At 51.2% G+C, this 27,423-nt stretch overlaps 1 protein-coding gene across 1 annotated transcript; it reads right to left on the bottom strand.

The window, feature by feature from the left end:
- Positions 1 to 1,572: 1,572 nt before the first annotated feature.
- LOC102568284 (NACHT, LRR and PYD domains-containing protein 3) lies at positions 1,573 to 27,156 on the bottom strand. Its single transcript, XM_059718047.1, has 6 exons — positions 26,552 to 27,156; positions 20,253 to 20,330; positions 12,155 to 12,328; positions 6,528 to 6,701; positions 3,650 to 3,823; positions 1,573 to 2,296 (listed from the first exon to the last, which is right to left on the bottom strand). The coding sequence occupies exons 1-6, from the start codon at positions 27,151 to 27,153 to the stop codon at positions 2,173 to 2,175; spliced, it is 1,326 nt and encodes a 441-aa protein (XP_059574030.1). The 5' UTR covers positions 27,154 to 27,156; the 3' UTR covers positions 1,573 to 2,172.
- Between the last annotated feature and the right edge of the window lie 267 nt (positions 27,157 to 27,423).

Here is a 27,423-nt window from a genome sequence, read left to right as displayed (position 1 = left end):
CTGGAGGTGGCCCCAGCTGCAAGGACCAAGGACCCAGGTCCACAGCAACCGGGCACGAGGTGGCGGCTAGTGCAGCAGGTCAGGCTTCCCTCCCTCTGCCTGCTGTGTCTTTGGGGGGTGGGGGTGCCCCTGGGTGCACTCCCAGGGGGGCAGGGGGGGCCTGTGTCCCCCAGATCTGTGTGCAGGGCATGGGCAGGCACAGGCTGCCTGCTGCAGGCTTGGGCTCCCACCCTGCTGCCCTGCCCCAGGGTCTCCACAGCCTGGCAGGTGCAACCCGGTGCTGTAGGGAACAGAAGCAAGGTCAGCACAGTACCCACAGCAATATCATTGTCTTCCAGGTAGTGCCCCCCAGGGCCAGCGGCAGACACTGCTGATGCCTGAACAGTATGGCCAGGGCAGTGATTCCCTCAGTGCCACCACTCACCATTTGGGATACATGACTTCTGAAGAGAGGCAGAGGGAACTGGGATTATTTGATCTGAAGAGAAGACTGAAGTGGGATTGAATAGCAGCCTTCAAGTCCCTGTAGTGGGGTCTAAAGAGGATGGAGCTGGACGGTTCTCAGTGGGGGCACATGACAGGGCAAGGAGCAATGGGCTCAAGTTGCAGCAAGGGAAGTTTAGGTTAGATATTAGGTAAAACTTTCTCTCTAGGAGGGTGGTGAAGCACTGGGACAGGCTGCCTGGAAAGGTGGTGGAATCTCCATCCTTGGAGGTTTTTAAGACCTGGCTTGACAAAGTCTTTGCAAAATTATCTAGTTGGGGCTGGTCCTGATTTGAGCCAGGGCTGGGCTAGATATGACCTCCTGAGGTCCCTTCCAGCCCTCATTTTCTAGGATTCTATGATCTTGATGACTGAAACCAGCTGGAGCAGTCAGTTTGGTCATGGAGACTCCTCAGACCGTGTGCTCTGCCTGTGAGGGCATTTATCTTCAAACCAGACTAGACGGAGGCTTGTTCAACATTGCCAGGTTTCGAGCATAAAGCAGAGTGAAAGAGCTGGTGCTGGGAGATTTCCTGTTGGTGGAGGATGCGGCCTTGGTTGCCCGCTCTGGATCTGGCACCAAGTGCTTGTGTCTTTGTCTGTCCAGTTCCCCTGGGGGCAGGGAAGTGCCGTCATCTTCATTCTCTAGGTGGGAACTGCAGTATATAGAGCCTGGGCAATTAGCCAGAGGGTCACAGAGGAAGTTTGTGCCAGAGCAGTGCTGGGCCCAGGGCTCCCAACTCTTCACGCAGAGCCTCACACCCTGACCATCGTGCTGAGGGCTGGCCTGGCCCTTCATTTCCCTTGACTTCCCTCCCGCTCACCGCCCTGCTCCCCCATGCTGCATGCTCATGACCCCTTCTTGCCCCCAACACTGTCTTTCTGAAAAGGCCCTGAGGATGCAGAGAAGGAAAGACTCGATCGTCTTCTGACTGTCTGAACTGTCACTTTGTCTGCACACACATGACCACAATGGATCAGAAACTAGGACCATGGAAATTTTCCTTGGCAACATCACTGAAGACTCCCTTTTGTCTTGGGAATGGGGAAAATCTTAGAAAGCAGCACAGACTGCAGCAAGGATGAGACCCCCAAAGTGCAAGGCAGTTTCTGGATGCAGGATCTTTATTGGACTCCAACAAAATGGACACAGAATACAGCAGGGAAATGCAATGCTGAGGACAGTGACAGAAAACACCAGCTCTGCGGCTGTGGAAGCACGTGACACCGCAAACACCTTGGGGATACGCAAGTACCAGGGACAGCTACATGACAGACTGGGAAATCCCCACAGGCTCCAAAGAGCGGCTTTGGGGGCCTCTTCTCCACCCACAGAAGCAGAAAGGAATGGTACCCAGACCCCTCAGGAGCCCACAGCTCCCCGTCCCCAGGGCCTGAGCCCTTCAGCCCTGCTGCTCTCTCCCCTCCCCCACCCCTAAACCAAGTCCCCCACAGGGTCAGATTGTGGGGGACTTGGTTTTGTCATGGCGCAAACCCAGCTCCTACCCATAAGTCTCTCCCACCCACAGGAGATTGGTCCTGACCATCTTCACCCAAATCCTACCACACAGGCTGTGCATTGCTGCTGGCGTCCCTGGCAGTGACGGTGCCCAGCTTGAGTGGCAGGCGCTCCCAGCTCCCCCCCTGCTCTGCCAGCTACTGGCAGGGCAGCCTGTGCAGGATGATTTCCTACCAATCTTTATCTTTGAGGAAATGGTCCTTTTCCAATTGCTCTATGATCAGACCAGGCTTCATTCCTTTCACAGCCTCCAGCTCTTGCTTTGTTTCTGCATTTAGTTTGGGAAGGGTCAACCTTTGGGTTGAAAAGAAAAGAAAAAAGAATAAACATGAATTCTCTCTGTCAGTAACTCCGTGTAGAAGCCATGGACCCTGGGACAAAGCACACCACTGGCAAACCCAGGCAGCTTCTAGTGGTGGGGAGGAGGCACTGTGTAGCCATGCAGCATGAGCTGGCCAAGCCCAGGGGGCATCACAAAGAGGTCAGATCCTCTTTGTGATGATCCCAGCCAGATCCAGCCACTATGTGTGGGGAATGGAAACCAGCTGTGGGCTTCTGTAGCGTCCCAACCCACCCCACTCCACCATGAGGGGTCCTGGAAACCACAGGGTTGGGGCTCTGTGTGTGCCTCCATGTACATCCATGCAGGGAGGGAGGTGCAGAACCACGGGTCTGTGTGTGGGTATGTGCATGCGTGCAGAAGCATAGGAGAGGTGTGTGTGTATGTGTGTCTTTTTGTGCGTGCGTGCATGTGTGCCTGTGTGCATGCATAGTGCACCCCATCCTGGATTTCCTTAACTGCATCCCAGATTTCACCAAAACCTGTATGGTCACCATACCCAACAGAGGCCCAGAGACACAGACATAGGCAGCTGTGGTCAGCCGACCTATTCCACTGGCCCAAACACTAGGACGAAGACATCTCCCCTTGTTGAATGTTTTCCATACAGAGTCTAATGAGTGCCCAGAGGAAGCTGAATGCTCCTTACCTCGGTGTCTGGGACTTGCAGCTGGGATGTCTCAGTCCCTCCGCCCACCAGCCCCCTCCATGGCCACTCAGCACGGACAATGGGGCAGAAGTCTCACTTTCTGCCCTCCCCCAGGATCCACCTCTTGACCAAGGAGAAACCAGTGCTTCCTGCTGCTCCCAGCCAATGAGGACAGAAGGGCTGGCAGAGCCCAGAGGGCATGGTAAAGGGGTTGCTCCCAGCTGGGTCCAGCCTCTCCATGATGGGGATGGAGGCTGGGCATAGGTCCCCACGCTATCCCACCCTGCCCCACTCCACCATGAGGGCTCCTGGGGGCCATGGGGTTGGGGCTGTTTCTGTGCATGTACGTGTGTCCATGTGGGGAGTAAGGTGCAGAGGCACACGTATGTCTACGTGTGTGTGTGTATGTGCCCTTTATGTGTGTGAGAGAGCAGGCATAGGGGGTGCCCCCATCCCAGATTTCCTTACCATTATGCTCAATTTTTCTAAAAATGGTATGTTCACCCTACCCAACAGAGAGCCAGAGTCACAGACCCAGGTGTCTGTGGTCAGCCTATCTATTCCACTATCCTAAATATTAGGAAGAAGACACCTCGCCATGTTGAACATTTCCCCAGAGACCCTAGTGAGCGCCCAGAGGAAGCTGCATGCTCCTTACCCCAGTGTCTGCAACTTGCAGCTGGGCTGTCTCAGGCCCTCGCACAGCAGCTGCACACCGCCAGCCCCCAGACCACTGTTATGAGTCAGGTCCAGCTCTGTCAGGCTGGGGCTGGTGCTGAGAGCAGCGGCGAGATCCTCACAGCAGGTGTCTGTGAGACCGCACCACTGCAACCTGCACAGAGAAGCACAGAGGAGAGAGATCAGGGCATGAATAAGGCCAGTGCAGATCCTCTGACAGGCAGAAAGTCCTGTCTTAGGCCTGGTCCATGTTTCAGGCCTTGCCCAATGACAAACCAAGAAAGACCCATAGGAGACTGGGGAAAATCAAGACCCTGAGAGGGCATGGACTTTGTGAGCCTGGTTGCACAGCCTGCTCCACAGCCCTGTTGCTGTTTTAAAACACAAATGTTATTGGCAGGGATCCTGGTTTTCTCTGATAAAAAGTCCAAAACTTTCTGATAAAAATCCCAGATTCTCTGATGAAAATCTCCCAAATCCATGTTTTTCCATGATTAAAATGAAATGCCACTATGCATATAGGTAACTGGTTGAAAACAATGTTTTATTGCTATATGTACAATTCTAATGCAGCTTGGAAGCCCACCAATGCCTTACTTATTATAATGAAATACATTCTAAATACCTAGAGATTTTGGAGTTTGATCTTGCTTTTTTATCTTAGAAAATCAGAACTCCACCTGCCCCCTTAGCTCACCAGGAAGCAGGTCCAGCTGTGACTGCCCGCCCCTTCTCCCCTGCTGTTTTGTTGTGCTGAGCAGCTCTGATATGCTGGTGCCCCTCACTCCCAAGCCGCAGCCCCCACAGCATTGTCCGTGCCCCTCGCTCCTGACCTGCACTCCTGACCTGCACCCCTGACTCGTGACTGCTGCTGGGCAGGAGCAAGTGGGGGTAGACAGGGGCTGTGGCCCCTGCCTACCCCCACTTGCTCCTGCCCAGCAGCAGTTCCCACCCCAGCACCAGAACATGGGTCCAACTGCAGCTGTCCTCTCTACTCGTTTGTGGTGCTGAACAGCCCTACCAAGCCCCTGCCCATGCCATTGCCCCTCATGCCCAAACCACAGCCCCGCTACCATGGCCAGTGCCCCTCACTGCCATCTGACAACACCTTCCTGCCTCTATCTTGCTCTCTCCCAGTAGCAGCTCTCCCCCTGCACCAAGTGGCTGTGTGGGGCAGGGGTTGGTGCTCAGGGCAGTAGTGTGTGGACACAGGCAATGCATAAGTGCTGGCACTGGGGATGGCACAACTCCATGCTGCCACCACAGTGAAGGGGCATAACTCTGTGCCAACAGCACTACCCCCACTGCTTCCAGGTGGGCAGGGGGAATCTCACCTTGGTGGCCATGGTGGTGTGGCAGGCACAGGGCTCCGGTCAGTGTTGGGAGCACCAAATCTCCCCACCCTGCTCCTCACACCTGCACTGGGTCCCACCCACCAGACCATGGAGGTGGCTTCTGCCAGGTGCAGGTCTGGCCCGGCTGCAGTCCTGTGCCCTGTGTCCCACTGTCAGCAAAGAAATCTGGAGGGGCCCCCATGCTCCTCCAATGTGTCACCAATGTGTGTGGGGCAGGGGATGTGTGGAGCTTTCCACAGCTTGTTCTTTGCCTCAGTAATGCAGGAATGGTCCAGACTCATCAGAGCTTGGACCCTGATGTCCCAGATGGGCCCTGTGCCATCGAGGCCATGCACCAAGCTCTAGCATATCTAGACCGCCCCTATGCCATTGGGAGGCCCACTGATGGTGCAGGGCTGGTCTGTGCTCACAAGAGTTGTCCCTACCCCCCCCCCCCAATGTAGCAGCGTCAGTCCCCAAGCCCTGGTCCTCCAACACCCCCACACACCTGCCCCATAGATTTGTCTGCATGCAGCTGCTGGGGCTGCTCCCACCACCCTGCCTGGTTGTATTGCCAGTTGTGTGTGTGTGGGTGCAAATGCACATGGCACCCCTTGCCCTGTTTCTTTTCTCCTTTTATTCCCCAGCCCTGCCTCCAATCATCCTTCTGCTGCTCCCTCCAGCCCCAAGCAGCTTATTGCAGGCTGGAACTCTGTCAGCCTGCAAAGGGAAACCTGTAGTTTCCCACTTTGAAGGGGAAAACCCAGGCATGCCTCCTTCAAAGGGGGAAATCCATGATTTTCCATGGTTTTCGGCAGTTGCCGCTCACTACTCCACTCCTCGCTGTCGACACCGCCAGCAGTGTCTGCAGGCAGCCCACAATTGCTGGTGGCTGCCACTGCCAGCAGTGTCTGTAAGTGGTCACCACCCACTGGTCGGCGCTCGTCGCCCCCCCCCCCCCCTTGCCGCCGACAGTGTTGCGGCTGCCTGTGGCAGCTCCCCACTTTCCTCCACTACGCTCCCACTGCCGACAGCACCAATGCTGCCTGTGGGAGCTCGCCATGCCCCCCCAGCCTCTGGGGCCACACATCATTCATGCAATTATCCCAGACCACACAGGAGGGGGGCGATAAACAACAAAGTAGATGCTGACACAGCCCTGACACAGCTCTTGCACTCTGCTGTACCAGCATAACAGGTGGCAATGCTGTTTCCAGGGCAATAAAAGATTCCCTGTCTGTGGAGGAAGCCCTGCACATCATAGACTGGCCTTAATGCAGGTCCCCAGCATGCTCTAGGCATTGCAGCCTCCCAGGAACATGTGCAGAGCACTGCAGGGCCTCAGCAGCTCCCAACTATGGTACCATCCCTTGAGTGTGCAACCAGCCTTAAGAGAGAACAGCCTGGCACGTGGGAACAGATGTAATGATGAAGACAAGCCTCTGCCTCCATGCTCAGCCACCGTCAAAATTTCCTTGTACTGATAAGGCACTTTCCCTCTGGTGCAGCCTGCGAGCTCCTTACCGCAGCGTCTGCAACTTGCAGCTGGGATGTCTCAGTCCCTCGCACAGCAGCCGCACGCCGCCATCCCCCAGATCACCGTTATAACTCAGGTCCAGCTCCATCAGGCTGGGACTGGTGCTGAGAACAGCAGTGAGAGCCCCACAGCAGGTGGGTGTGAGACGGCAATTCCACAACCTGCAGGAGAGAGAAGCACAGAGGAGAAAGATCAGGGCATGAATAGGGCCAGCAAAGCTGCTCCAACAGGTGGCCCCACCCACCAGCCCCCTCCCTGGTCAATCAGCATGGACAATGGCACAGAAGTCCCACCCCATGCCCAGCCCCGGGATCAACCCCTTGGCCAAGGAGAAACCAGCGCTTCCTGCTCAGCCCCAATGTCTGTGCTATACCTGTGGCCAACCAGCACTGAGAAGGGCCCATCCTAGGCTCCCAGCCAATCAGGAATGGGAGTGGGGCACACACTTCCCATCTAAACCTGCATCCTGGACCTTCCCACTGTCCAACCACAAGGCAGCACATGCAGGAGGCTGACCCATCAGTGCCGCCCACTCAGCTCCATAGGAATCAGGTGGGTTCATCCCTACCCAGCCCCAGAGGTGCAGGCCAGGCGGAGCGGCCCCAGCGCAGGAGGCTGCAGGAGAAGTCCCCTCCCCAGCACTAGGCAGGCTCCACACAGGAGCTGGGGGATCTGCTCCCACTATTTGCAACAGGAAAAGCCATGGGATCTTTTGTGAGGGATGAAGCAAGTCCCCAGGTGCCACAGAAATTAGTAGAGCCACAGGGTCGGTTTGAGTTAGTGAGAGAAGAGCCTCAAGAGCGGTGGCGCATCAGTGTAATGTAATGCATTGTGTGCATGGAAAATGTGATATAAGTGACAGGGGAAGCAACCTTGTGGAGTCCTGCTGACCACGGACTTCAAATCCCAGAGGCACGTGGAAGCAGGAAGAGGTAGTGGCAAGAAACCCTTCAGAGCCCCGCTGCTGCACTGCAAAGTCCAGAAAACCTTGGGGGCAGGAGGAAGAGGTGGCAATCTCTGAGCCCTGGCGGGCTACATACCAAGGTGCCAGGGGGTAATGGGGTCTGCTGTGAGAATGAGTGAAGGAGAGGGAAGCCTCTGCACAGCACAGCTGACCCACCGACTGACTACACACGATCCTTGACCTAGAGACCTGCACAGGGTGACTCTGGACTGAAGGCTGGTTCTTGGGGACACCTCCGGAAGTGGTCAGGGGACTATGTGCTGAATGTGTGTACCCCAGTGGTACTGACCACTACCTGCCCTCTAAGTGTATGTTGTTATACTTTGGATGCCTATGTACCTGTATTTGTCCCTTTCTGCTCATCTGTGATCCTAACCCCTAGGACAATCAGTATAAAGTAAATCCCTTATTGTCTATAGTGATTGTGCCTGACATTGCAGGGGGTCGTTACATCAGGTTATGAGGACGAAACCTGCTCCCCAGCCCCTGATGCATATGTGGCGAGATGGAGGGAGGGTAGGACCCTGGACCATTCCAGAGAGAAGCATCTCAGCGGCTGTGTAGATCACGTGCCGTCAGTGGCGTAAGGAGAGAGCATACCGCAAAGTGAGAGTCAGAGGAGAGCATGCCTGCCTCACCAGCAGCCCGTTGAGGTAGGGCATGAGGGTGAGGTGGAGGAAGGAGTGTCTGACTGCGGTGGGGCTCTTAGGGGACACCAGTGAAAAATGGACAGGATGAGAAAGATGAAGAAGTGGGACCTAATGAGAAGTGAGAAGGGAACTCCGCTGAGAGCAGTGGGGCAGGGAAGGCAAAGAAATCACACAGGTGGGGAGAGCACGAGTGAGAAAGGTTAAATACTTTGTGAAAGATGAAACTCTGAGAAGGCCACTCTCCCTCTATTAATATAAAAGTGGAAATGTGCTGAGAGGGGTGTTCTCTTGGGGACTGTCTGCCAAAAAGCAAAGAGGACTGATTCATAATATTGACGTCTCCCACCTCATTGGAAGTGGGCAACAGCTGGAAGACACATGTGGATGAACATGTTCCCAATCTGGGGCTCCTGGCCTCTGCCCGCTCCTGAGTAGAGGACAGAGGCAGGGGTTCCTGTATGTGGAAAAGCCTCCTATATGATCTGAAAAACAGAAGTGTATTAAAACCAGACACAGGTTATGTGTGGGCTCCATTGCAGTGTGGGGACATAGAGCCAGGCTTTCTTCAGCTCTCTTCACCAAGGTTCATCACACCTGAATAGTCCCTCCTTCCTCCTTCCTGCCCTGCCCTCTGTGTCCTGAGTGCAGAGAACAGAAACCAGAAATCTGCTGGCTCTGCAGCCGTCCCACACTTCAGTGTGGAGAAACAGTTCGCCCCTCCTGGGCCCAGCTCTCTCTGGCTCTGAGAAGTCCGGATCCAGATCAAAGACAGGTTCAGTCTGCAGGTGTCAACCCCCTCCAGCAGAATGGAGCTACAGCCCCGTGCTGAGAGAGAGCAGCAGCAGTGGCTGTCTCCAATATCATTACAAGCACAGCTGAAAGTGCAGGATCCATCAGAACTTCTCCCCAGAAAAAACTAATGGGACTACTCAGTAACCTTTGCAAAAGAGTCAGTTTCCACCTAAGATTTTTGAATTTTCATCTAATGGGAGAAAAAGAAGAAGAAATGCATTTTCCTGACTAGATGAAGCAGCCTGTAAGATCTTTGGGCAGCCGCTTCTGCTTTCTGCCTCACAGAGACAGGCCAGCAGAAAATTATTGAGGCTACCCCCACTTGTCTCTTCTCCAGACTAAATAAGCCCAGTTCCCTCAACCTCTCCTCATAAATTATGTGCTCCAACCCTGAACCATTTCTGTATCCTCCACTGGACTCTTTCCAATGTGTCCTCATCCTTTCTGTAGTGGGGGGGCCCAAAACTGGACACAGGACTCAAAGATTATTCCCCTCTATTTGGACACTGGTGGATGACGCAAGCTGGGAGAGTAGCAGCTACACTGGAGGGCAGAGCTAGGATCCAGAGAGATTCTGACAAGTTGAAAGATTGGAGCAAAAGAAATCGCATGAGGTTCAACAAGAACAAGTGCAAAGTCCTGCCTGCACTTAGGATGGGACAGCCCCATGCACCAGTGCAGGCTGGGGGCCGACTGGCTCCACCTTCCTGGGAGGCCAGACCCTCTTCCTCTTCTAGTGCCACCTCTGGCAGTCCTTCCTCCACAGTCCTAGAGGTTTCCTCCACTAGCGCCAAATATAGGGGGATAATTGCTTCCCTCAGTCTGCTGGCAATGCTTTTACTAATGCAGCCCAGGATGCCGTTAGCCTTCTTCCCAACAAGGGCACATTATTGCTTCATATTCAGCTTATTGTCCACTGTAACCCTCAGGTCCTTTTCTGCAGGGCTTCTGCTTAGCTAGTCAGGCTCAGCCTCTACTGATGCCTGGAATTGTACAGGGAGAGCTAGACCTGAACAGTACTGGAGGGGTGACCTGCCTCTTGTGTCCATGATGCTTCCCACAATGCCTCTTCCTGAGACACTGCAGGTTGACTGAAGCTGCAGACTGGGATCTGTGGACAATACAGGTTTGGCACTTGGCGGGGGATTCCTAAATCACTAGGGGTCGGCAAGGAGGATTGCCTGGCTCACCACGCCTGGGCAGGCCCTCAGGGAGTGCTCCAGAAGGGAGGTTTAGGAACACATCCCTGCCCGCTGGCACTGCTTAGAAAAAAGAGCTTCAGATGGGCCAGTGCCCTAAGACAGGGCTTCCTTCAGCAAAGCAGCACCCATGTACACCTTGTAAAGGGAAAAAACAGAGAAAGGGCACAATTTTGTCCTGAGGAGGTGCTCACTCCACCTCCTGGAACGGCAGCAAAGCAGGGAGAGAGAAGAGAAGACTCTGAGCCCATGCCGGATACTTTTCAATTTGCCCCTCCTTAACTAACAGACAAACTGATACACAGAAATCTCTAGCAAACACCCTCCTCTGAGCAGGGAGGCAAGAAAACAGAAGGACATGGAGGGGCTCTGCCCCGCTGTCACAGGCAGGAGGAAGGGGTTGAGGGATGGCAGGGTCCATCCTGCCCTTCATGCATCAGTGTGGGAAGGGCATGGGAGCCTTCAGCATCCAGGTACAATCCAAGTAGTTGTTGCTGGATAAAGGGATCCAGACTCGCTTTCTTGGGAATATGCACAGCAGGAGTGGGGCCAGGTGGGCCACAGCGCACAGAGCTTGAGGATCTGCCACGAAGACAGGCAGATGTTGAGCCGAACCAAAAGCCACTCACAATGGTACTGAACCCCTTCCCTAGTCCAATGCAACCTGCCAGTGCAGCAGGGCAGAGAACAAGGGCCCTTCTGGGGCCAGCACTGCCTCACTAAGATACAGTTGGTAGCTGGGGCACAATTTACCATACGTACCTGAAACTAAGATGCTCCTGGATTTAAGATGACTGAATTCCCCACACCCCATGACCCTCCTCCCCATAATGAGATGTTGTACATGGAAAATTAAAAATGTTATAATTCTGTATGTCTAGCATCTGATTAGTGGAAGGTCATCTTAAATGTGTCCCCTTCATTCTTGTGACAAAAAGGGCAGGGGCAGCGGGCCAGATCCCAGCCCCTGGCTCCCCTACCCCCCATCCTCATGTGTCTTCTGTCTCCTGCCTGCCACCCAGAGCCTGTGTCTACCCCACTCCCTGCTCCACAACCTGGGGCACTCTGTTGAAGCCTGCCCCCTCCTCCACCTCCCTCCTGCAGTCTGACCCCACTTGCAGCCTGCTGCACACTCCCTCCTGCAGCCTGCCCGACTGCCCCCTGCAGCCTGCCCCTGACACCCTGCCCACCCACTACCTCCTACCTTCTGCTGCAGCTCTGCTCCTCTAGAGCAGTCAGCAGCAGTAGGGCCCCAACCTGGCCAGGGAGAAGTGGGGGCAGTTCCCAGCTAGGCTAGAGCTGGAGGGACCTGAGCCACAGCAGAAAGTAATGGGGGGAGGAGCAGACATAGGCATGGGGGGGGGCAGGGCCAGGGGGCAGCCTGCAGGTTCCCCTGGCTACCTCCTGGTCCCCTGTGCCATGTGCCCTTTCCCCATTCAAATGAAAAATTCTGGGCTAATATGGAGCTCAGGTGTCGCCTGTCCCAGGCTGCTACTCCAATTAATGAGGAGGTCCCCTCCATACCCCCTCCCACATATTGAATAGGGAAAAACCCTGTCATGCAGCAGAGTAAATTTGTTCAACACAAGATAATTTGTCCCAGTTGTACCACTGCACAGGTGCCTGCAGTTTGCCGTTGGGGCCTTTCAGTCCCTCACCCAGCTGTTTCAGTCCTGGTTCATCCCCCAGTCCCAGGTCTGTCCCTGGAACTAACGCCTGTGCTCTGGGCTGCATGGCTCTGCCCCTTGGCCTCCTCTGCATAAGGGAGCTGAATTAGGGTCCATCAGAGGTGCCCCGGGTGGGCCTGGCTTTACAGAACAACACGTCATCCCAGTGCAGGCAGGTGGGTGCAGGCTGTGAGACAGTGACATAGGGGCTAGGGGCACTGAGCTCCTTGCCGCTGCTGTGGAGAGCAGACATCAGGCACCAGACCCTTGATGTCTCCTGCCCCTCCAGCATATTATAGAGAGGTCCCGGGGAGTGCCTAAAGGACACCACCTACTCCTTACCGCAGTGTCTGTAATTTGCAGCTGGGATGTCTCAGTCCCTCACACAGCAGCTGCACACCGCCATCCCCCACACGAGTGTTATGACTCAGGTCCAGCTCCGTCAGGCTGGGGCAGGTGCTAAGAACAGCGACAAGATCCCTACAGCAGGTGGGTGTGAGAACACACCACTGCAACCTGCAAGAGAGAGAAGCACAGAGCAGAGTGATAAGGGCATGAATGGACCAGTTGGGCTCTGATAGGCAGCCCCACCCACAAGCCCTGGTCAATCAGCATGGACAATGGGACAGAAGTCCCGCCTCCTGCCCTGGCCCAGGAGCCATCCCTTGGCCAAGGAGAAAGCAGAGCTTCCTGCTAAGCCTCAATGTCTGTGCTGCACCTCAATCAACAGAGAAGGGCCCAGCCCCAAACCTCTGCTCCCGGTGAATCATGAATGAGGGGTGGGGCAAGCATTTTAGGCCTTGCCCTTGGACTTTCCCTTTGGCCAAGGCAGCAATGGCAAGAGGCTGTTGTGCGCAGACAGGAGACCCTGAGAGATCACTGCCCTTGGGAGCAGGTTCCCAGGGCTTGCTCCCCAGCCCCCACGGGTAATAATCAGGGATCAGAAATTCTCAGGTTTATATATACACATATACATGGCTTTGTCGAGGGGAGGTCATGAATAACAAACCTGGTGTCCTTTTTTGACTAGGTAACTAACAACCTGGACTTGGTACAGGAGGTGGACATCATCTACCTAGATTTCAGCAAGACCTTTGATACTGTTTCCCATGAAATCCTCTCAGTGAAGTTGGAGAGTACTGGCCTAGACCAGGCTACAGTGAGGTGGGTTGGGAACTGGCTTAGCGGCCAATCCCAACAAGTCACAATTGATGGGGTGACCTCATCCTGGAAGGCCATCTCCAGTGGTGTATCCCAGGGGTCAGTGCTCAGACCTGTGCTCTTTAATATCTTTATTAATGACTCTGGATGAGGGAGTGAAAAGTGCAATGATTAAGTTTGCAGATGTACCCGCTTGTCCCCATAGTTTGGTATCATCAGAGGACAGGTCAAGGATTCAGGAAGACCTTGACAGGCTGGTCCTATGGGCTGAACAAAACCATATGAGGTTCAACAGGGACAAATGCTGGGTCCTTCATCTGGGTAGAATGAACCCTCACCATACCTATACAATGGGTAGTGGTCCACTGACTGGCACTGTATCGGAAAGGGACCTGGGGCTGTCAATCAAGGAAGGATGAATACGAGCCACCAGTGTGACGAAGTCACCAACAGAGCAAATAGGACTTTGGTGTGCATCAGTAGGTGTGTCACCAACAGATCCAGAGAGGTGCTTCTCCCCCTCTATTTGGTGTGAGGCCACAGCTGGAGTACTGTGTCCAATTCTGGGCACCACACTTCAAGAAGGATGTGTACAAGCTCGAAAGGATGCCGAGAAGGGCCACCCTCATGATCAAGGGCCTGTGGATGAGGAAAGACTTTGGGATTTGGGTTTATTCAGCCTGAGCAAAAGAAGGCTGAGAGGTGACTTGATAGCCGCCTACAAATATGTCAAGGGAGAACCCCAGGATCTTAGGAGAATAACTTTTCAGAAAACTCCCCATCCTAACCCCCCGGACCAATGGACACAAGTTAGTCAAGGAAAAGTTTCAGCTGGCCATAAGGAAAAAAACTTCTTTTCCATATGAGTAATTAGAATCTGGAACACACTTCCAGCAGAGGTGGTGCAGTCACCATCTCTGGTGGTCTTTAAGAGGAATCTGGACAAAAACCTTGCTGAGCTCGTTTGAGCCCAGTTACCTCCTGCCCATGGCAGGGGACCAGACTTGATGATCTTACAGGTCCCTTCCTGTCCTCCTTTCTATGAGTCTATGATTATATATATATATAGATATATAGATATAGATATATATATACATACAGGCAACCCATGCTTAGCGCTCTTAATTGGTTCTGGAAAAACTGAGCGCTAAGCAAAACAGTGTTAAGCGAAACACATTTCCCCATAAAATGTAATGTAAACAAGTATAACTGGTTCTGCATCACCTGTCAGCCCAGACCCTCACTCCTGCAGCCCTGCCCTGGGCCTGACCTGCAAAGCAATACGCAGGCTCCATCAGGGAAGGCACCGGCTCCTCTCGGCCTCATTAAGGGATTTAGTGAGAAGGAAGTGGGGCTCGGGCCACTACGAGAGAAGCAGTGGGGCCACCCACCCGCCAGTGCCTTGTGCCCCACTTTGCCCAGCAGGGGCTCCCTCCAGGGCACCTGGCACTGGGACTAACTTCCACCACCAAATCGCTACAGGCTTGGGACAGTGTCTGCGCCCCACAGGTGAGTGTGTGACAGGAGCAGAACAGGTGGGGGGCTCTGTGGGCTCAGCCCCACTGTGACCTGGGGCAGGGGACACTGCACATGTGTCCCTGAGCACCGGCTCAGGCCCCACACTCCTGCTGGCCCTGGACTCAGGCCCTGCACTCCTACTGGCCCACTGACCCAGGCCCCACATTCACACCCCCACCTGCTCCTTCTTGCCACTGTGCTGCTCCTTCCCACCTGCCGGCTGCTCCAGCACCATGTGCCAGAGTGGATCCTGTGCTCCTGCCACCCCACCCTGGGCTCCGCCAGCCCAGGCTCTGCACTCACACAGCCCGGCCCCCCACCTGCCCTTTCTTGCTGCTGCCTCTGCTCCCCGCCCACTCCAGCACAACATGCCAGAGTGGACCCCAGGTTCCTACCACCCCGCCCTGGGCCTCCACCAGCTGCCACTCACCACTTCCCTCAACACCACTGCCACCGCCGCCACTGCTTCTGCCCACACTGAGCATTATAATGCACTGAGCGCTAAGTGAAACAGAAGTCCTAGATTTCAGAAGGGCAGACTTTGGTAACCTCAGAAGTCTAGTTAGAAAGCCCCTTTGCAACCAGCAGCTGCATGATTTAGGAGTTCAGGAATGGTGGTGCTTCCTTAAGGTGGCAATTCTCACTGCTCAAAAAGATGCCATCCTCAAACAGTCAAAATGAGGGAAAGGGGCCAAGAGACCCACTTGGCTCAACACGGATATTAGAGAACTTTTGAAAAAGAAAAAAGAAGCATATATGCAATGGAAAAATGGTTCAGCATCCAGAGAGGAATATACTTATATGGTCAGGGTCTGCAGGTATGAGCCATGGAAAGCCAAGGCATGCATGGAGATCAAGCTAGCAGCCAAAATAAAAGACAACAAAAAGTCCTTCCATAGGTACATAGGGAGCAACAAAATATCAAGCTCCACTGTGGGACCCCTATTGAATACTTGGGGCGGGGGGGGGGGGAGGAGGGAAGCCCACAGTTGATCCCCGTGAAAAGGCAGATCTCCTAAATACTTACTTCACATCAATATTCCTGAAATCAGATGGGAACTGGTCACCTGTCCAGAGACCCAGGAAATATGGGGAAGACAACAGTCCACATGAAATCAGTTCTGAACAGGTGAGGGTACTCTTAGAACATATGGATGTTTTCAAGTCTGCTTGGCCAGATGACCTGCATCCAAGAGTCCTGAACAAACTGGCTGAGCTCATAGTGGGGCATCTGGTGAAGCTGTTCAAAAAGTTGTGGAACTTGGGAGTGGTCCCAAATGACTGGAAGAGGGCTAATGTGGTATCCATCTTTAAGAAAGGGAAGAGGGCTGACCCTTCAAACTACAGACCTTTCAGTCTGACTTTGGTCCTGGGAAAAACCCTTGAAAAAATTGTGAAGAAGGCCATCAACCTAGAAGAGCCATGTGCACCATCTGTATAAAAGGTGTGTGTGGGTGGAGCTTAGGAGGTATGTGGGGCTTGCCTGTGCCTCTGGTGTGTGCATGACTGGCGTGTGCATGTGGTGTCATGATGTTCTATGAGTGTGTTGGCATGTGACAGAGAGTGACTTGGATACCTGGTGATTTGATATTGAGACAGAGAGTGCAGGGGTATGATTGGACCTGTCAAAGGTGAAGAGCAAGGACAAGTAAGGTGTTCTGTGGACGAGTACCACTGAATACTCCAGAGGCTCGAAATTCTCCTGCATTTGCTCCCCATCAACGGACTCCACAGTGGAGGCAATCAGGGTTGTCTCCCCAGAACTTTCCCCCTCCAGGTGCATCTAATGCTTGTGGCAATGGCCCTTTGCCCCATAGCTGTAATCAACCCTACCTCCCTTCTCTGCTCCTGTCCTTTATTAGCAATAAGTTCCCTAGTTTATCCAGTGGAAGATAAGCCACTGCCTGTCTGGCATGGACTTGCGAGGCAGATTGCCTTCAGGAACCCAATGACTGCAGCAGCCCAAGTCTAATAAAGATTCCCTTCCTCTTCTTGAATAAAGTTGATATTGTCTTGGATTTGATAGCGTAAGGAGTGTAGATAGATAGAAAACGATAGCTAGTTAGATTGTTTAAAGAGTGTGTTATTATTATGTGTGCGTGTTGTGAATTCTACTTGCTTACACATTACTTATTAGTAAGTTAATAAACTACTGTTATTTATTTAATTTAATTAATTGTGTTGGCATGCTTACTAATCACATCTCGGTGTTAATTACCGGGAGGGTCAGGTGGTGATTAGATATGAATGGTGCCAAACGCTAGCTATCTCCAGGGCTAAAAACCACCCTCCTCCTTAGCAACTGGACTGAGGAGTCAGCCACTCTTTAGGTGATCCTGATTAATTGACTGGACGCTAATTCAGGTCCCCCACTAACAGTTTTGGCATCCCTGGGTGGGCTCTGATGAGTTTAGCTAATTTGGTAATTAACCGGAATGGATCAATTAGTGGGGAGTTATTTTGGTGGGAAAGATTTCTGTCTTGGTCTCTGTGTATTATATTGTGAGTCTGTCCTGCTAGTCTTGTTAATCCAGTCAATCAGTGTTAAGACAGCGCTGGCATTGCAAAGAGTAAAAGTCTGCTTACCAACAGGACTGTGCAGATGCAGAGAGATATCAAGGACTACATTGCCAACTGGATGGAGAAGACCCAGAAGAAAAGTCTTGAAGCCAAGAAGAGTGACATAATCGGCTCTGCAGCGCCATCTAGTATGGCCCTGCAACCCATAATAGCAATGAACAGAGCTGAGAGTAAACTGAAAAAGGAAGCGAAGAAACTATGTATCAGCACATGTGGCAGCATGGAGGATTTTGAGCAGTAGATACTAGAAAAAGATCATTCTAAAAAATAGATGGATCTGCCCAGCAGATCAATGTACTGTGTGGGAAAAAGAAGAATTAGGAAGTGATGCCCATACTTATAAAAGATTTTGTAATATGTTTTGTGCCTGGAAGGAAAGAAAATCTAGAACTAAGAAGGCCATCAAAAAGGCAGCCGTAATAGGATTAATGGGGGTAACCAAGGAATGTTTTAAGACTCACTAAAGCAACAAGCAACAAGGATAAATGGACTCAGAGAAGAACATAGTCACGAAGCCAAGAGATTGCGAGCTCAGATAAACAAACTCCTACAGGACACTACCAATGATGCTACAGAAGTAGGAGAGCTTCATTCACATATTGAGAATATTGAACTAGATAATGTGAATGCTGAGTGCCTGCAATGGTAACACAAGACAGTAGATGTCCAAACAGCATTTAGGGTTGCACACTGGTATTGGGCCAAAAAATCTCTATCAGTACACCCCTGGGGAAAATTCCATGTTTTGCCATGGGAAACCCCAAACCCAGATCCTTGGGAATAACAATTGGAGGGCTTATTCATTCATCTATTTTCTGGAACCCCCCTGCAGTGACTGGGCTCCAGAGGAGCTGCCATTCAGCTGAGCACAAGACTGAGGCACTGGGGTGTTATAAACCCAAGGAACTCAAGGCCCTCCCACCATACTGCTGTCTACTCCTGACGGGCAGCTTTCCCCATGGCCTCATAGGACTTGTGACATGACTCAGATATGATGGGTCTGATGCTGCTCTGCCTGGGTCCCACCTACCTGTACCCCCAGACATGCTCCAAACCCAGAAATGTCTGGTACAGGGCTCTGGACTGATCTCTCTGAGACTCTGTTTTAGGTCCTGCCTCTCAGGAGTCCAAGAGCAGTTACAGTGAAATGAACCTGGGACAGCCTCACTTATGTCCATGGCTATGTGTGTACCTGCAGGAACACGTCTGACAGAGCCAGCTCAGGCCAATAGGAGGTCCTTGACACACTAGGCATGGGCCACTCACATTCACAGCCCCTGCCACATCCTTTTCATTCATTTCAGATGGACAAGTCAGCTGAAAACAAACCAATAGATATGGCCTTTCTCACTGGAAATGGTGTGTTGGGGGTGTGCATGTGCATCCAGCTATGTATGTATGTCTGTCCCTGTGCAACTGAATGTGGACATGTGTATGGTGGTGTGGGGGAGTGTGTGTGGGGGAGTGGGAGGCACTGGAATGTGCATTGTAGCAATGCTAATTACCCTTTAATTTGCATGTTATATTTTTTTTCCAGAAGAATCCCAAGATACCACATAAAAAACAGCGTTTTAGGGGGTGTTATACAATTTTATGTGTAGTCCTACCCTTTCTGAGGCCTGGTGTGGTTGTGGTAGGCAGAGCAGAGACAGCACAGAGACCAGCCATGGCTCCCCTCCTGCCCTCTGGATCTCGCCTGCAGCAGGTGTGTGGTAGCAGAACTGCTGGAAATGGGAACTGTGCTCTTTGGAAAATGCTGCTTGCCATTGCATACTTTTTCATTGAAGTTCCGACATTTTCTGACTAGCTCCAATGAGGAGCTGGACTCAGCAGATGCCAGAGCTGGTCCTCTGAGCTGTCAAATCTGCTATGCACTTGGGGGAAGGAGATCTGTGGAGCTGCCAGTGCTGGGCAGTGCAAAGGGACTTGCTGGTGGACAGTTCTGGTTGCCCTGGCTCTGTGGAAGGCTGAATACCAAGGAAGATGCAACTCTTTTGCACTGCTGGTAGAACATGTGGCTGTAACTGCATTGTCACACCTGTGTCTGGCAGTTGCAGTATTGCTGGCAAGGCCATTGCTCTCTAGCATAGGCTGTCTCAGAGAAGCTCATCCACCCTGAGCCCTGCCAAGCAGCTGCTTGCCCCAGTCCTACAAGAGAAGTGTGGTTGCAAATCTCTGGAGATGGAGTAGAGCATGGTCCACAGCAATGATCCAATTGTAGAAACCCTTGTCAGAGAGGACCAAGCTGAGCCCTGGCCTGGCCCTGCCAAATCCAAACACCAGATTACCTTTCTTTTAAAGGCCTTACCAGTAACAATAACTGGTACAGCAAGAGGGGTGGAGACCTAAGAGTGGAAGAAGAAAGCAAGGGGAAAAAAAAAGGAAAGGGTGATTGGCACAGAAAGAAAGGGGTAAAAATAACCCCCTCCTCACCTATCACCTCACCACTGAGTGAGCATGAAAGAGATGAAATGTGGATAAGTGCCTGTGAATTACATAGATGTGCACAGGATTCACAAACTGTGGTGACAGGTACTTAAAACTCCCTAAAATCTGAATACCTAAGGCACTTTTACACGTGCTCCGGGGGTGGGAGGCAGTGCTTTCTTTACAGTGGCTCATGTATCAGCATCCCTGCACTTAAAAATGGCAGCAGGGATGCCTGAACTAAAGCACAGGGATGCTGATATACGAAACACAGGAGGCTGCTGGAGTGCAAAAATTGCCATGCTCTAACAGAGTTGATTAATAGAGTCTGCTCCAATGCGCTGGAACTCCACTGCTTCAGAGAAGCCTTCACGCTCACGTATAGGCACCCTATGTTTTCTTGCCAGCCTTCTGCAAGCATACAGATCTCCTTTCTAACTACTGCTCCTTTGAGTTAATTGAGTTAAACATCACAGAAAGGCCAGGCTGACATAAACTGACCACACACACTTTTCAGCTGATTCTCAGCAAGTGTCAATTGTTACAGGACCACTGAAGTGAGGGAGCTTGGAGACAACTTACTCCAAGTGAGAATCTGCCCCACTGACTGTGCATGCAAACACAGTCCTAAGAGATGAGACCATTCTCTACCATCATTACACCAGACCTGGGACCCCTAGATTCCTGCTCTGCTGTAGGACTCCTGTGGTAACATCAGGGAGTGTGAGGTTTTAAAAGGAACAAAGTTTCTTACCATAGTCTTTTCACTTTACAGTGTGGGTCTTTCAGTGCTTGACACAGCAGGTAAATAGGCGAGTGAGTCTCCTGTTCCCTACAAAGAGAGAACAGAACTGTTTGGATTCTCTACCGACAGACTTCAGTTCATTTCTTCAGCTTTCCAAACCCATCTTGGATGATGTGATCATATCTTACATGTAAACTAGTCTACAGTTTCAATCCACTGCACATCATCTAAAGCAGAATGTACCTAGCAAACATCTCCAATGCTTTTTCCCTTTTTGTGTTAACCAACTGTTTTATTGTTTTTGGAGATACAGTAGAAATCAGCACTTTTACTGAATCATGAATGTGGATTTTAATTTAGCCACAAAATCTAAAGGTTTGGATTTTAGCTGTCATGTTAGATTTGGAAGCAATCAATAGTGTGTAACATGTCAGGAGCTTTGAGGCATCCTAAGTTGTCTCAAAGCTGGTGGCACATCATGTGGGGAAGCATGAAAAGCCTGAGGTAGAGGCTTTTAAAAGTTAGAGTCCCTTAAACGAGAATGAAACTCATCAGGAAACGAAAGACCAAGGTGTTGCCTCTCCCTGTGGTGGAAGCTGGGTGGGAATAAGAAGTGAAGCCAGCTGCTCCACAGTAGTGGACCATGAGAAGGAGCAAGGCCCAGGGAGGCAGCCTTGTGTCTTGGTGTTGCTTAAGAGGACCTAGGAATGTAAACGGAGTCCAGCAGGGACTCAATGCTTCATCCCAGACTGAATGAAAGTTTCTTCAGTGGAGTTTGGGTTGTTTGGGATGTCCCATGAGTGCTGCTGGAGAACACCAGAGAGAAAACCTCAGTCTCGCTGCCTAGACTGAAGAGTGAGACAGGACAGGTGTCTCGAAGGGAAGGAGGAAGTGGAGCATGTGGCAGTAGCCCTGGGGACTTCACCTGATTTGTTTGGGACTCCCTGGTCATTGTCCCCTTGGAAGGAGCGGGGCTGCGAAGGCGAAGTGTAAGAAGCAGAGCCCTGAGACAGAGGAAGCAGCTCCAGGCAGGGAAGACTGAGGCTCAGAGCCTGCTGTGCCATGTCCAGCCATGTGGGCTGGGCTGACTGAACTGCACTTTGTCACACAGCGGGGAACATAGCTAGCAGGGTAAGCAGGAAAGAAGGACAGATGGGTATTTGGGTGAGGGAAGTGGATAGAAGTGATGCATTCCTTCATTTTCAGGAAGCAATGAGGTAGCTAAAGCAGACCCAGCCCATCTTCCTGCAGCTCCTGGACTGCCCACACATCCAGGGGAAGGCAGGGCTGGAGATGAAGGGGCTGATTCTCCAGAGCAGACGTGCAGCCACCAAGCCTGGTAGGGATCCTGTTCAAGGAAATAGTCTGGCACCATGTGTATCAAGTAGGAAAAGATGTGGGGTAAGGAAACCCGAGGCTTAGCTATGGGTGACTAGGTCTCTGCAGGGACAGGACACTATGAAAGGTTTTGCCTTTATCTGCAGTAAGACAAGAAAGCTCCTATGTCAGTAGAAGACAGGAGCAGCTGCAAAGGTTTCAGCTATCATCAAATCATGGATGTGAGGTGCATGTTTCTGGAAAACAGAAGACTGACAGCAGGGTCCAGACCCTATTTCATCTATTAAGCATGTAAGAGGATTTAGGTGCTCAAGTGTGATCCTATTCCACTCTGCTCAAGTCCCTGAACAATTTGTCAGACAAATTTTGTGTAGGTCTTGCTTTTACTCAGGTTTGTTCATGATTACATCTTAAAGCCAAGCAAATGGCATACTGGCAAAGCAGATGTGTTAATGAATTTTCAAGGACATAGAGTGGACTAAGATCAGAGCTGAGGGTCCAAGTCCACTAAGATGATTAAAAGGCATAAGAGGACCTAGTTAATGCTGCACCTGGCCAGCCCCCCAGAAATGAACTCAACAAGACTTGCACTTGAAGGAAGAAGCACAGGGCAGAAGCTGGCAGTCCCATACTCAAGAGACACTTTCCCCATTTCCACACGGCTGCTCCTGGAAGCATCTGGGGATCCGTGGCTGAGAGTTATTCTAGGATCCCTCCACACCAGCCCCTGCACTGTGGAGTGGTGAAGCAGCACCTCAGCTGGGAAGGGGCTTTATATTTACATGTTGCTGAAGGGGTCCACAATGCAAGTGCTACAAATTCATCATAAGACATCGAGTGGGTAAGGTAACTAGTAGGGTGAAAGTGCTAGACTTCAGGAAAACTGATTTCAATGAACTCAGGCGTTTAGTCAAGGACGCACTGCAGAGTAAGAGTTTTGAAGAGATGGGAACCCAGGAATGGTGGCTGTGCCTTAAAGAAATGATCCTTCGGGAACAGAGGGAGACAATCCTGATGCGAGGAAAAAGGGGGAAAGGGGCCAAGAGGCTTCCTTGGCTGACCAGAGAAATCCAGAGCAGCCTACGGGCAAAAAGGAGAGCATATAAAAAGTAGAAACAGGGAGAGATTACTAAAGAGGAGTATACCTCCTCTGCTTGCGCTTGTAGGGAGGCAGTTAGACGGGCCAAAGCTACCATGGAGCTGAGGATGGCATCCCAAGTTAAGGATAACAAAAAATTGTTTTTTAGATATATAGGGAGTAAAAGGAAGGCCCAGGGAGGAATAGGACCCCTGCTAAATGGGCAGAAGCAATTGGTGACAGACAGGGGCGACAAGGCTGAACTCCTCAACGAGTTCTTTGCCTCAGTGTTCCTAAGCGAGGGGCATGACAAGTCTCTCACTGGGGTTGTAGAGAGGCAGCAGCAAGGCGCCAGACTACCATGCGTAGACCCTGAGATGGTGCAGAGGTACTTGGAAGAACTGGATGCCTTTAAGTCGGCAGGCCCAGATGAGCTCCATCCAAGGGTACTGAAGGCACTGGCTGACGTCACTGCACAGCCACTGGCAGGAATATTTGAACACTCGTGGTGCACGGGCCAAGTCCCAGAGGACTGGAAAAGGGCCAATGTGGTCCCCATTATCAAGAAGAGGAGGAAGGAGGACCTGGGCAACTATAGGCCAGTCAATCTCACCTCCATCCTTGGCAAAGTCTTTGAAAAAATTATCAAGGCTCACATTTGCGAGAGCCCAGCAGGACAAACTATGCTGAGGGGAAACCAGCATGGGTTCGTAGCAGGTAGATCATGCCTGACTAATCTAGTCTCTTTTTATGACCAGGTTATGAAACACCTGGATGCAGGAGTAGGGGTTGACGTTGTTTACTTAGACTTCAGGAAGGCCTTCGATACGGTATCCCACCCCATACTGGTGAACAAGTTAAGAGGCTGTGACGTGGATGACTACAAAGTTCGGTGGGTGGCGAATTGGCTGGAGGGTCGCACCCAGAGAGTCGTGGTGGATGGGTCGGCTTCGACCTGGAAGGATGTGGGCAGTGGGGTCCCGCAGGGCTTGGTCCTTGGACCAATACTCTTCAATGTCTTCATCAGCGACTTGGACGAGGGAGTGAAGTGTACTCTGTCCAAGTTTGCGGATGACACAAAACTGTGGGGAGAAATGGACACACCAGAGGGCAGGGAACAGCTGCAGGCAGACCTGGACAGGTTGGACATATGGGCGGAAAACAACAGAATGCAATTCAACAAGGAGAAATGCAAAGTGCTGCACCTAGGGAGGAAAAATGTCCAACATACCTACAGCCTAGGAAATTACCTGCTTGGTGGGATGGAAGTGGAAAGGGACCTTGGAGTCCTAGTGGACTCCAAGATGACCATGAGCAGGCAGTGTGACGAAGCCATCAGAAAAGCTAACGGCACTTTATCGTGCATCAGCAGATGCATGACGAATAGATCCAAGGAGGTGATACTTCCCCTCTATCGGGCGCTGGTCAGACCGCAGTTGGAGTACTGCGTGCAATTCTGGGCACCGCACTTCAAGAGGGATGTGGATAAGCTGGAGAGGGTCCAGAGAAGGGCAACTTGTATGGTTAAGGGCTTGCAGGCCAAGCCCTACGAGGAGAGAGTAGAGAACCTGGACCTCTTCAGCCTCCGCAAGAGAAGGTTGAGAGGCGACCTGGTGGCTGCCTATAAGTTCATCACGGGGGCACAGAAGGGAATTGGTGAGTATTTATTCACCAAGGCGCCCCCGGGGGTTACAAGAAACAATGGCCACAAGGTAGCAGAGACCAGATTTAGATTGGACATTAGGAAGAACTTCTTCACAGTTTGAGTGGCCAAGGTCTGGAACGGGCTCCCAAGGGAGGTGGTGCTCTCCCCTACCCTGGGGGTCTTCAAGAGGAGGTTAGATAAGCATCCAGCTGGGGTCATCTAGACCCAGCACTCTTTCCTGCCTATGCAGGGGGTCGGACTCGATGATCTATTGAGGTCCCTTCTGACCCTAACATCTATGAATCTATGAAATAAAGGCAGAATTTACATGTCTGTCCATAGTCTCAGTATCATAGAGTTCATTCCCGTGATAGCAGCCCACAGCCATGGTAATAGGCATATATTCAAATATTTCTGTCATGTGTGTTCATTATCTTGAACTGAAACATTTCACATTCTTTGTCACCAGAACAAGACTAGCTGCATTAATAACTGATAAGAATGACCTTCCATCTAAAATGTAATTCCCATTTGCTGGAGAACAATAAAAATATAACAGCTATTTCCAGAGAGATTCACATGCAAGAGGAATCAGAACTCGTGACAGAGGTGATATCTTTTTATTAGACCAGCTAGACATTTGCAAAAATATCTTTATTTTCAAGCTTTCAGGCACACACTCGCTTCTTCAGGCATAGGAGAATGCAAAGATTGTAACATTTCTCCTAGGTGGAAATGAAAATTCACATGCAAGAGAACATTTAGACCATATCCTACTACAAACAAACTACCTTGGACTAAGCTCAGTTGGAACAGTTTGACAAGCTGTGTCTGTCATAGAGACAGTTGTTTTCATACAGTCATAGATTATAGAGTTGGAAGAGACTCAATGGATCATCAAGTCTGACCTCCTGCCCCTGGCAGAAAAGAGGACCAAAGTCAGATGACCCCAGCCAGGTGATTGTCAAGCCTCCTCCTGAAGATCTTCAAGTTAGGTGACAGCACCACCTCTCTTGGAAGCCCATTCCAGATTCTGGCCACCCTTACTGTAAAAAATGTCTTCCTAATGTCTAACCTAAATCTACTCTCCACTAGTTTGCACCCATTATTCCTAGTTACTCCCTGGGGTGCTCTGGTAAACAGTGCATGCCCAATTCCCTGCTGTCCTCCCCTGATAAACTTGTAGGCAGCTACAAAGTTACTCCTCAGCTCTTTTGTAAAGACTGAAGAGATCCAGATCCCTCAACCTTTCCTCATAGGGTCTTTTACAGAGACCACTAATCGTGCAAGTGGCCCTCCTCTGAACCCTCTCCCGATCCTCTGTGTCTCTCTTGAAGTGCGGCGCCCAAAACTGGACACAGTACTCCAACTGCAGCCTGACCAGTGCTGCATAGAGGAGGAGCATCACCTCCCTCGATCTGTTGCTCATGCATCTGCTAATACACGACAAGGTGTGACTGGCTTTGTTGATGGCCTCGTTACACTCCTGGCTCATGTTCATCTTGGAGTCAGCTATGACTCCAAGATCTCTCTCAGCCTCTGAGCTGCTGAGAAGGACAGCCCCCAACCTGTAGATGTGCTGGGGATTCCTCCTTCCTAGGTGGAGTACCTTACATTTATCTTTGTTTAATTGCATCCTATTTCTCTCTGCCCATTGATCTAACCTGTCCAAGTTGGCCTGAATCTGCTCCCTGCCTCCGGTGTATTAACTTTGCCCCATAACTTGGTATCATGTGTGAACTTGGAGAGGGTGCACTCCACACCCTCGTCCAAATCACTGATGAAGATGCTAAACAAATATGACAATACTGCATTATATTGATCACTCAGTAGCACATGCATATTCTAGCTATTGAAGTAATTTTTTTTAAAGGGTGGGGGGAGGGGGATCAGTGCATGCCTTTTTTGCCTCCAATATCCCTGCAATGATGTTATGGACACACCAGCACATCCCATGGTCCTGTGTGAAACAGCAAGTTTGATAAACTTCATACATATACTGACAGTTTGAAGAACAATTAATTTCTTATTCCTCCAAATGCTGCTTCCCAGGTTTTGGGCAGAAGTAGCACATCCTTTTGAAGCCTTAATCCTTAACTACAGTTATTTTTTACAATGGACCATTTTAAAGCTCAAGAAATCTGGGGTGGGGAGGAGAGAAGGGGGAGAGGAAGACAATGTTTCAGGGATTAAATTAAGTTTCTTAAGAAATTGTGTAAGAATTTTTGAAGCCCAGGTAATACTCACAGAGGTGGCTGCTTTGGGGATCTTGAAACATCTTCATCTGGGGCTTCATATCTGAAGTCGCAAAATTGTAGAAGAAGTGAATCTAATTTGTGGCAGTTTTTTAAACAGAATGCAAGTACCTCTTGATCCATTTGGGTAAATTCGTGAGAACTTAAATTCACAGCTCTTAAATGACTTAGTGCACTTTGCACAAAATTTTCTTCTTGAATTTCATACAAACAGTGAAATTCCTCAAGCTGATGAAATGCTTTAACCTGAGCTCCTAAACTTGACTTCTGCCAATGAGATTTCAGAGACAAGTCAGGTGTTTGGGGCTTTGCTTCAAACCATTTCAGTAATTCTGGTTTAATTTTCAATGAAATTTTACAGCTAAGTTTTTTCTCAATGTCCTTCATTCTCTCTTCATTTAAGAGACCAAACAGAAATCTCACTGTTAGCATTAAATGATTCATAGGTTTCCCATAGTTGGCTAACAAAGTTGTCACAGCTTGCATGTCATTTCCTGAGCCTTTGCCTACTGCTGCTGCTTCTTCATAGGCGGTGGAAGCAGGGGTGCTAACAGATCCGCGAGCAGCTTGTCGGGGGGGCGTGGGGTGGGGCATGGCTCCTGCTGCTACATGCCCCCCCGAAGGCATGGGGGACACGTGCCCCTGGATCTGCGCTGGGGGAGTCAGGCTGCTGCGTCGGGCTGGGGCTGCGTTGGGCTCTTCCCGGCTGGGTGGGAGCTGGGCTAGGCTCCGCCTGGGGTGGGCAGCAGTGGCACTGGGAGCAGGGCTATGGTGGGGGCTGCAGCTACTCAAAAATTTGCCCCTTCGATCCCCCTTCCCAGCGCTGCAGCCACCTGCCCCAAGTGCAGCCTGGCCCAATGCCGG

This window comes from Alligator mississippiensis, chromosome 15, assembly GCF_030867095.1.
Source record: "Alligator mississippiensis isolate rAllMis1 chromosome 15, rAllMis1, whole genome shotgun sequence".
In the NCBI taxonomy this organism is placed as follows: domain Eukaryota; kingdom Metazoa; phylum Chordata; order Crocodylia; family Alligatoridae; genus Alligator; species Alligator mississippiensis.
The sequence above is the reverse complement of the archived record's forward strand: the minus strand, read 5'-3'. Positions and strand labels throughout refer to the sequence as shown.

Excerpts from the sequence above, each read along its gene's own strand:
- LOC102568284 (XM_059718047.1), bottom strand. The coding sequence starts at position 27,153 with ATGCCCCACCCCACGCCCCCCCGACAAGCTGCTCGCGGATCTGTTAGC. Across the intron at positions 12,329-20,252 it reads TGTAAAGTGAAAAGACTATG|GTTGCAGTGGTGTGTTCTCA; the intron begins GTAAGAAACTTT and ends TCTCTCTTGCAG. Across the intron at positions 3,824-6,527 it reads TGCAAGTTGCAGACGCTGCG|GTTGCAGTGGTGCGGTCTCA; the intron begins GTAAGGAGCTCG and ends TTCTCTGTGCAG.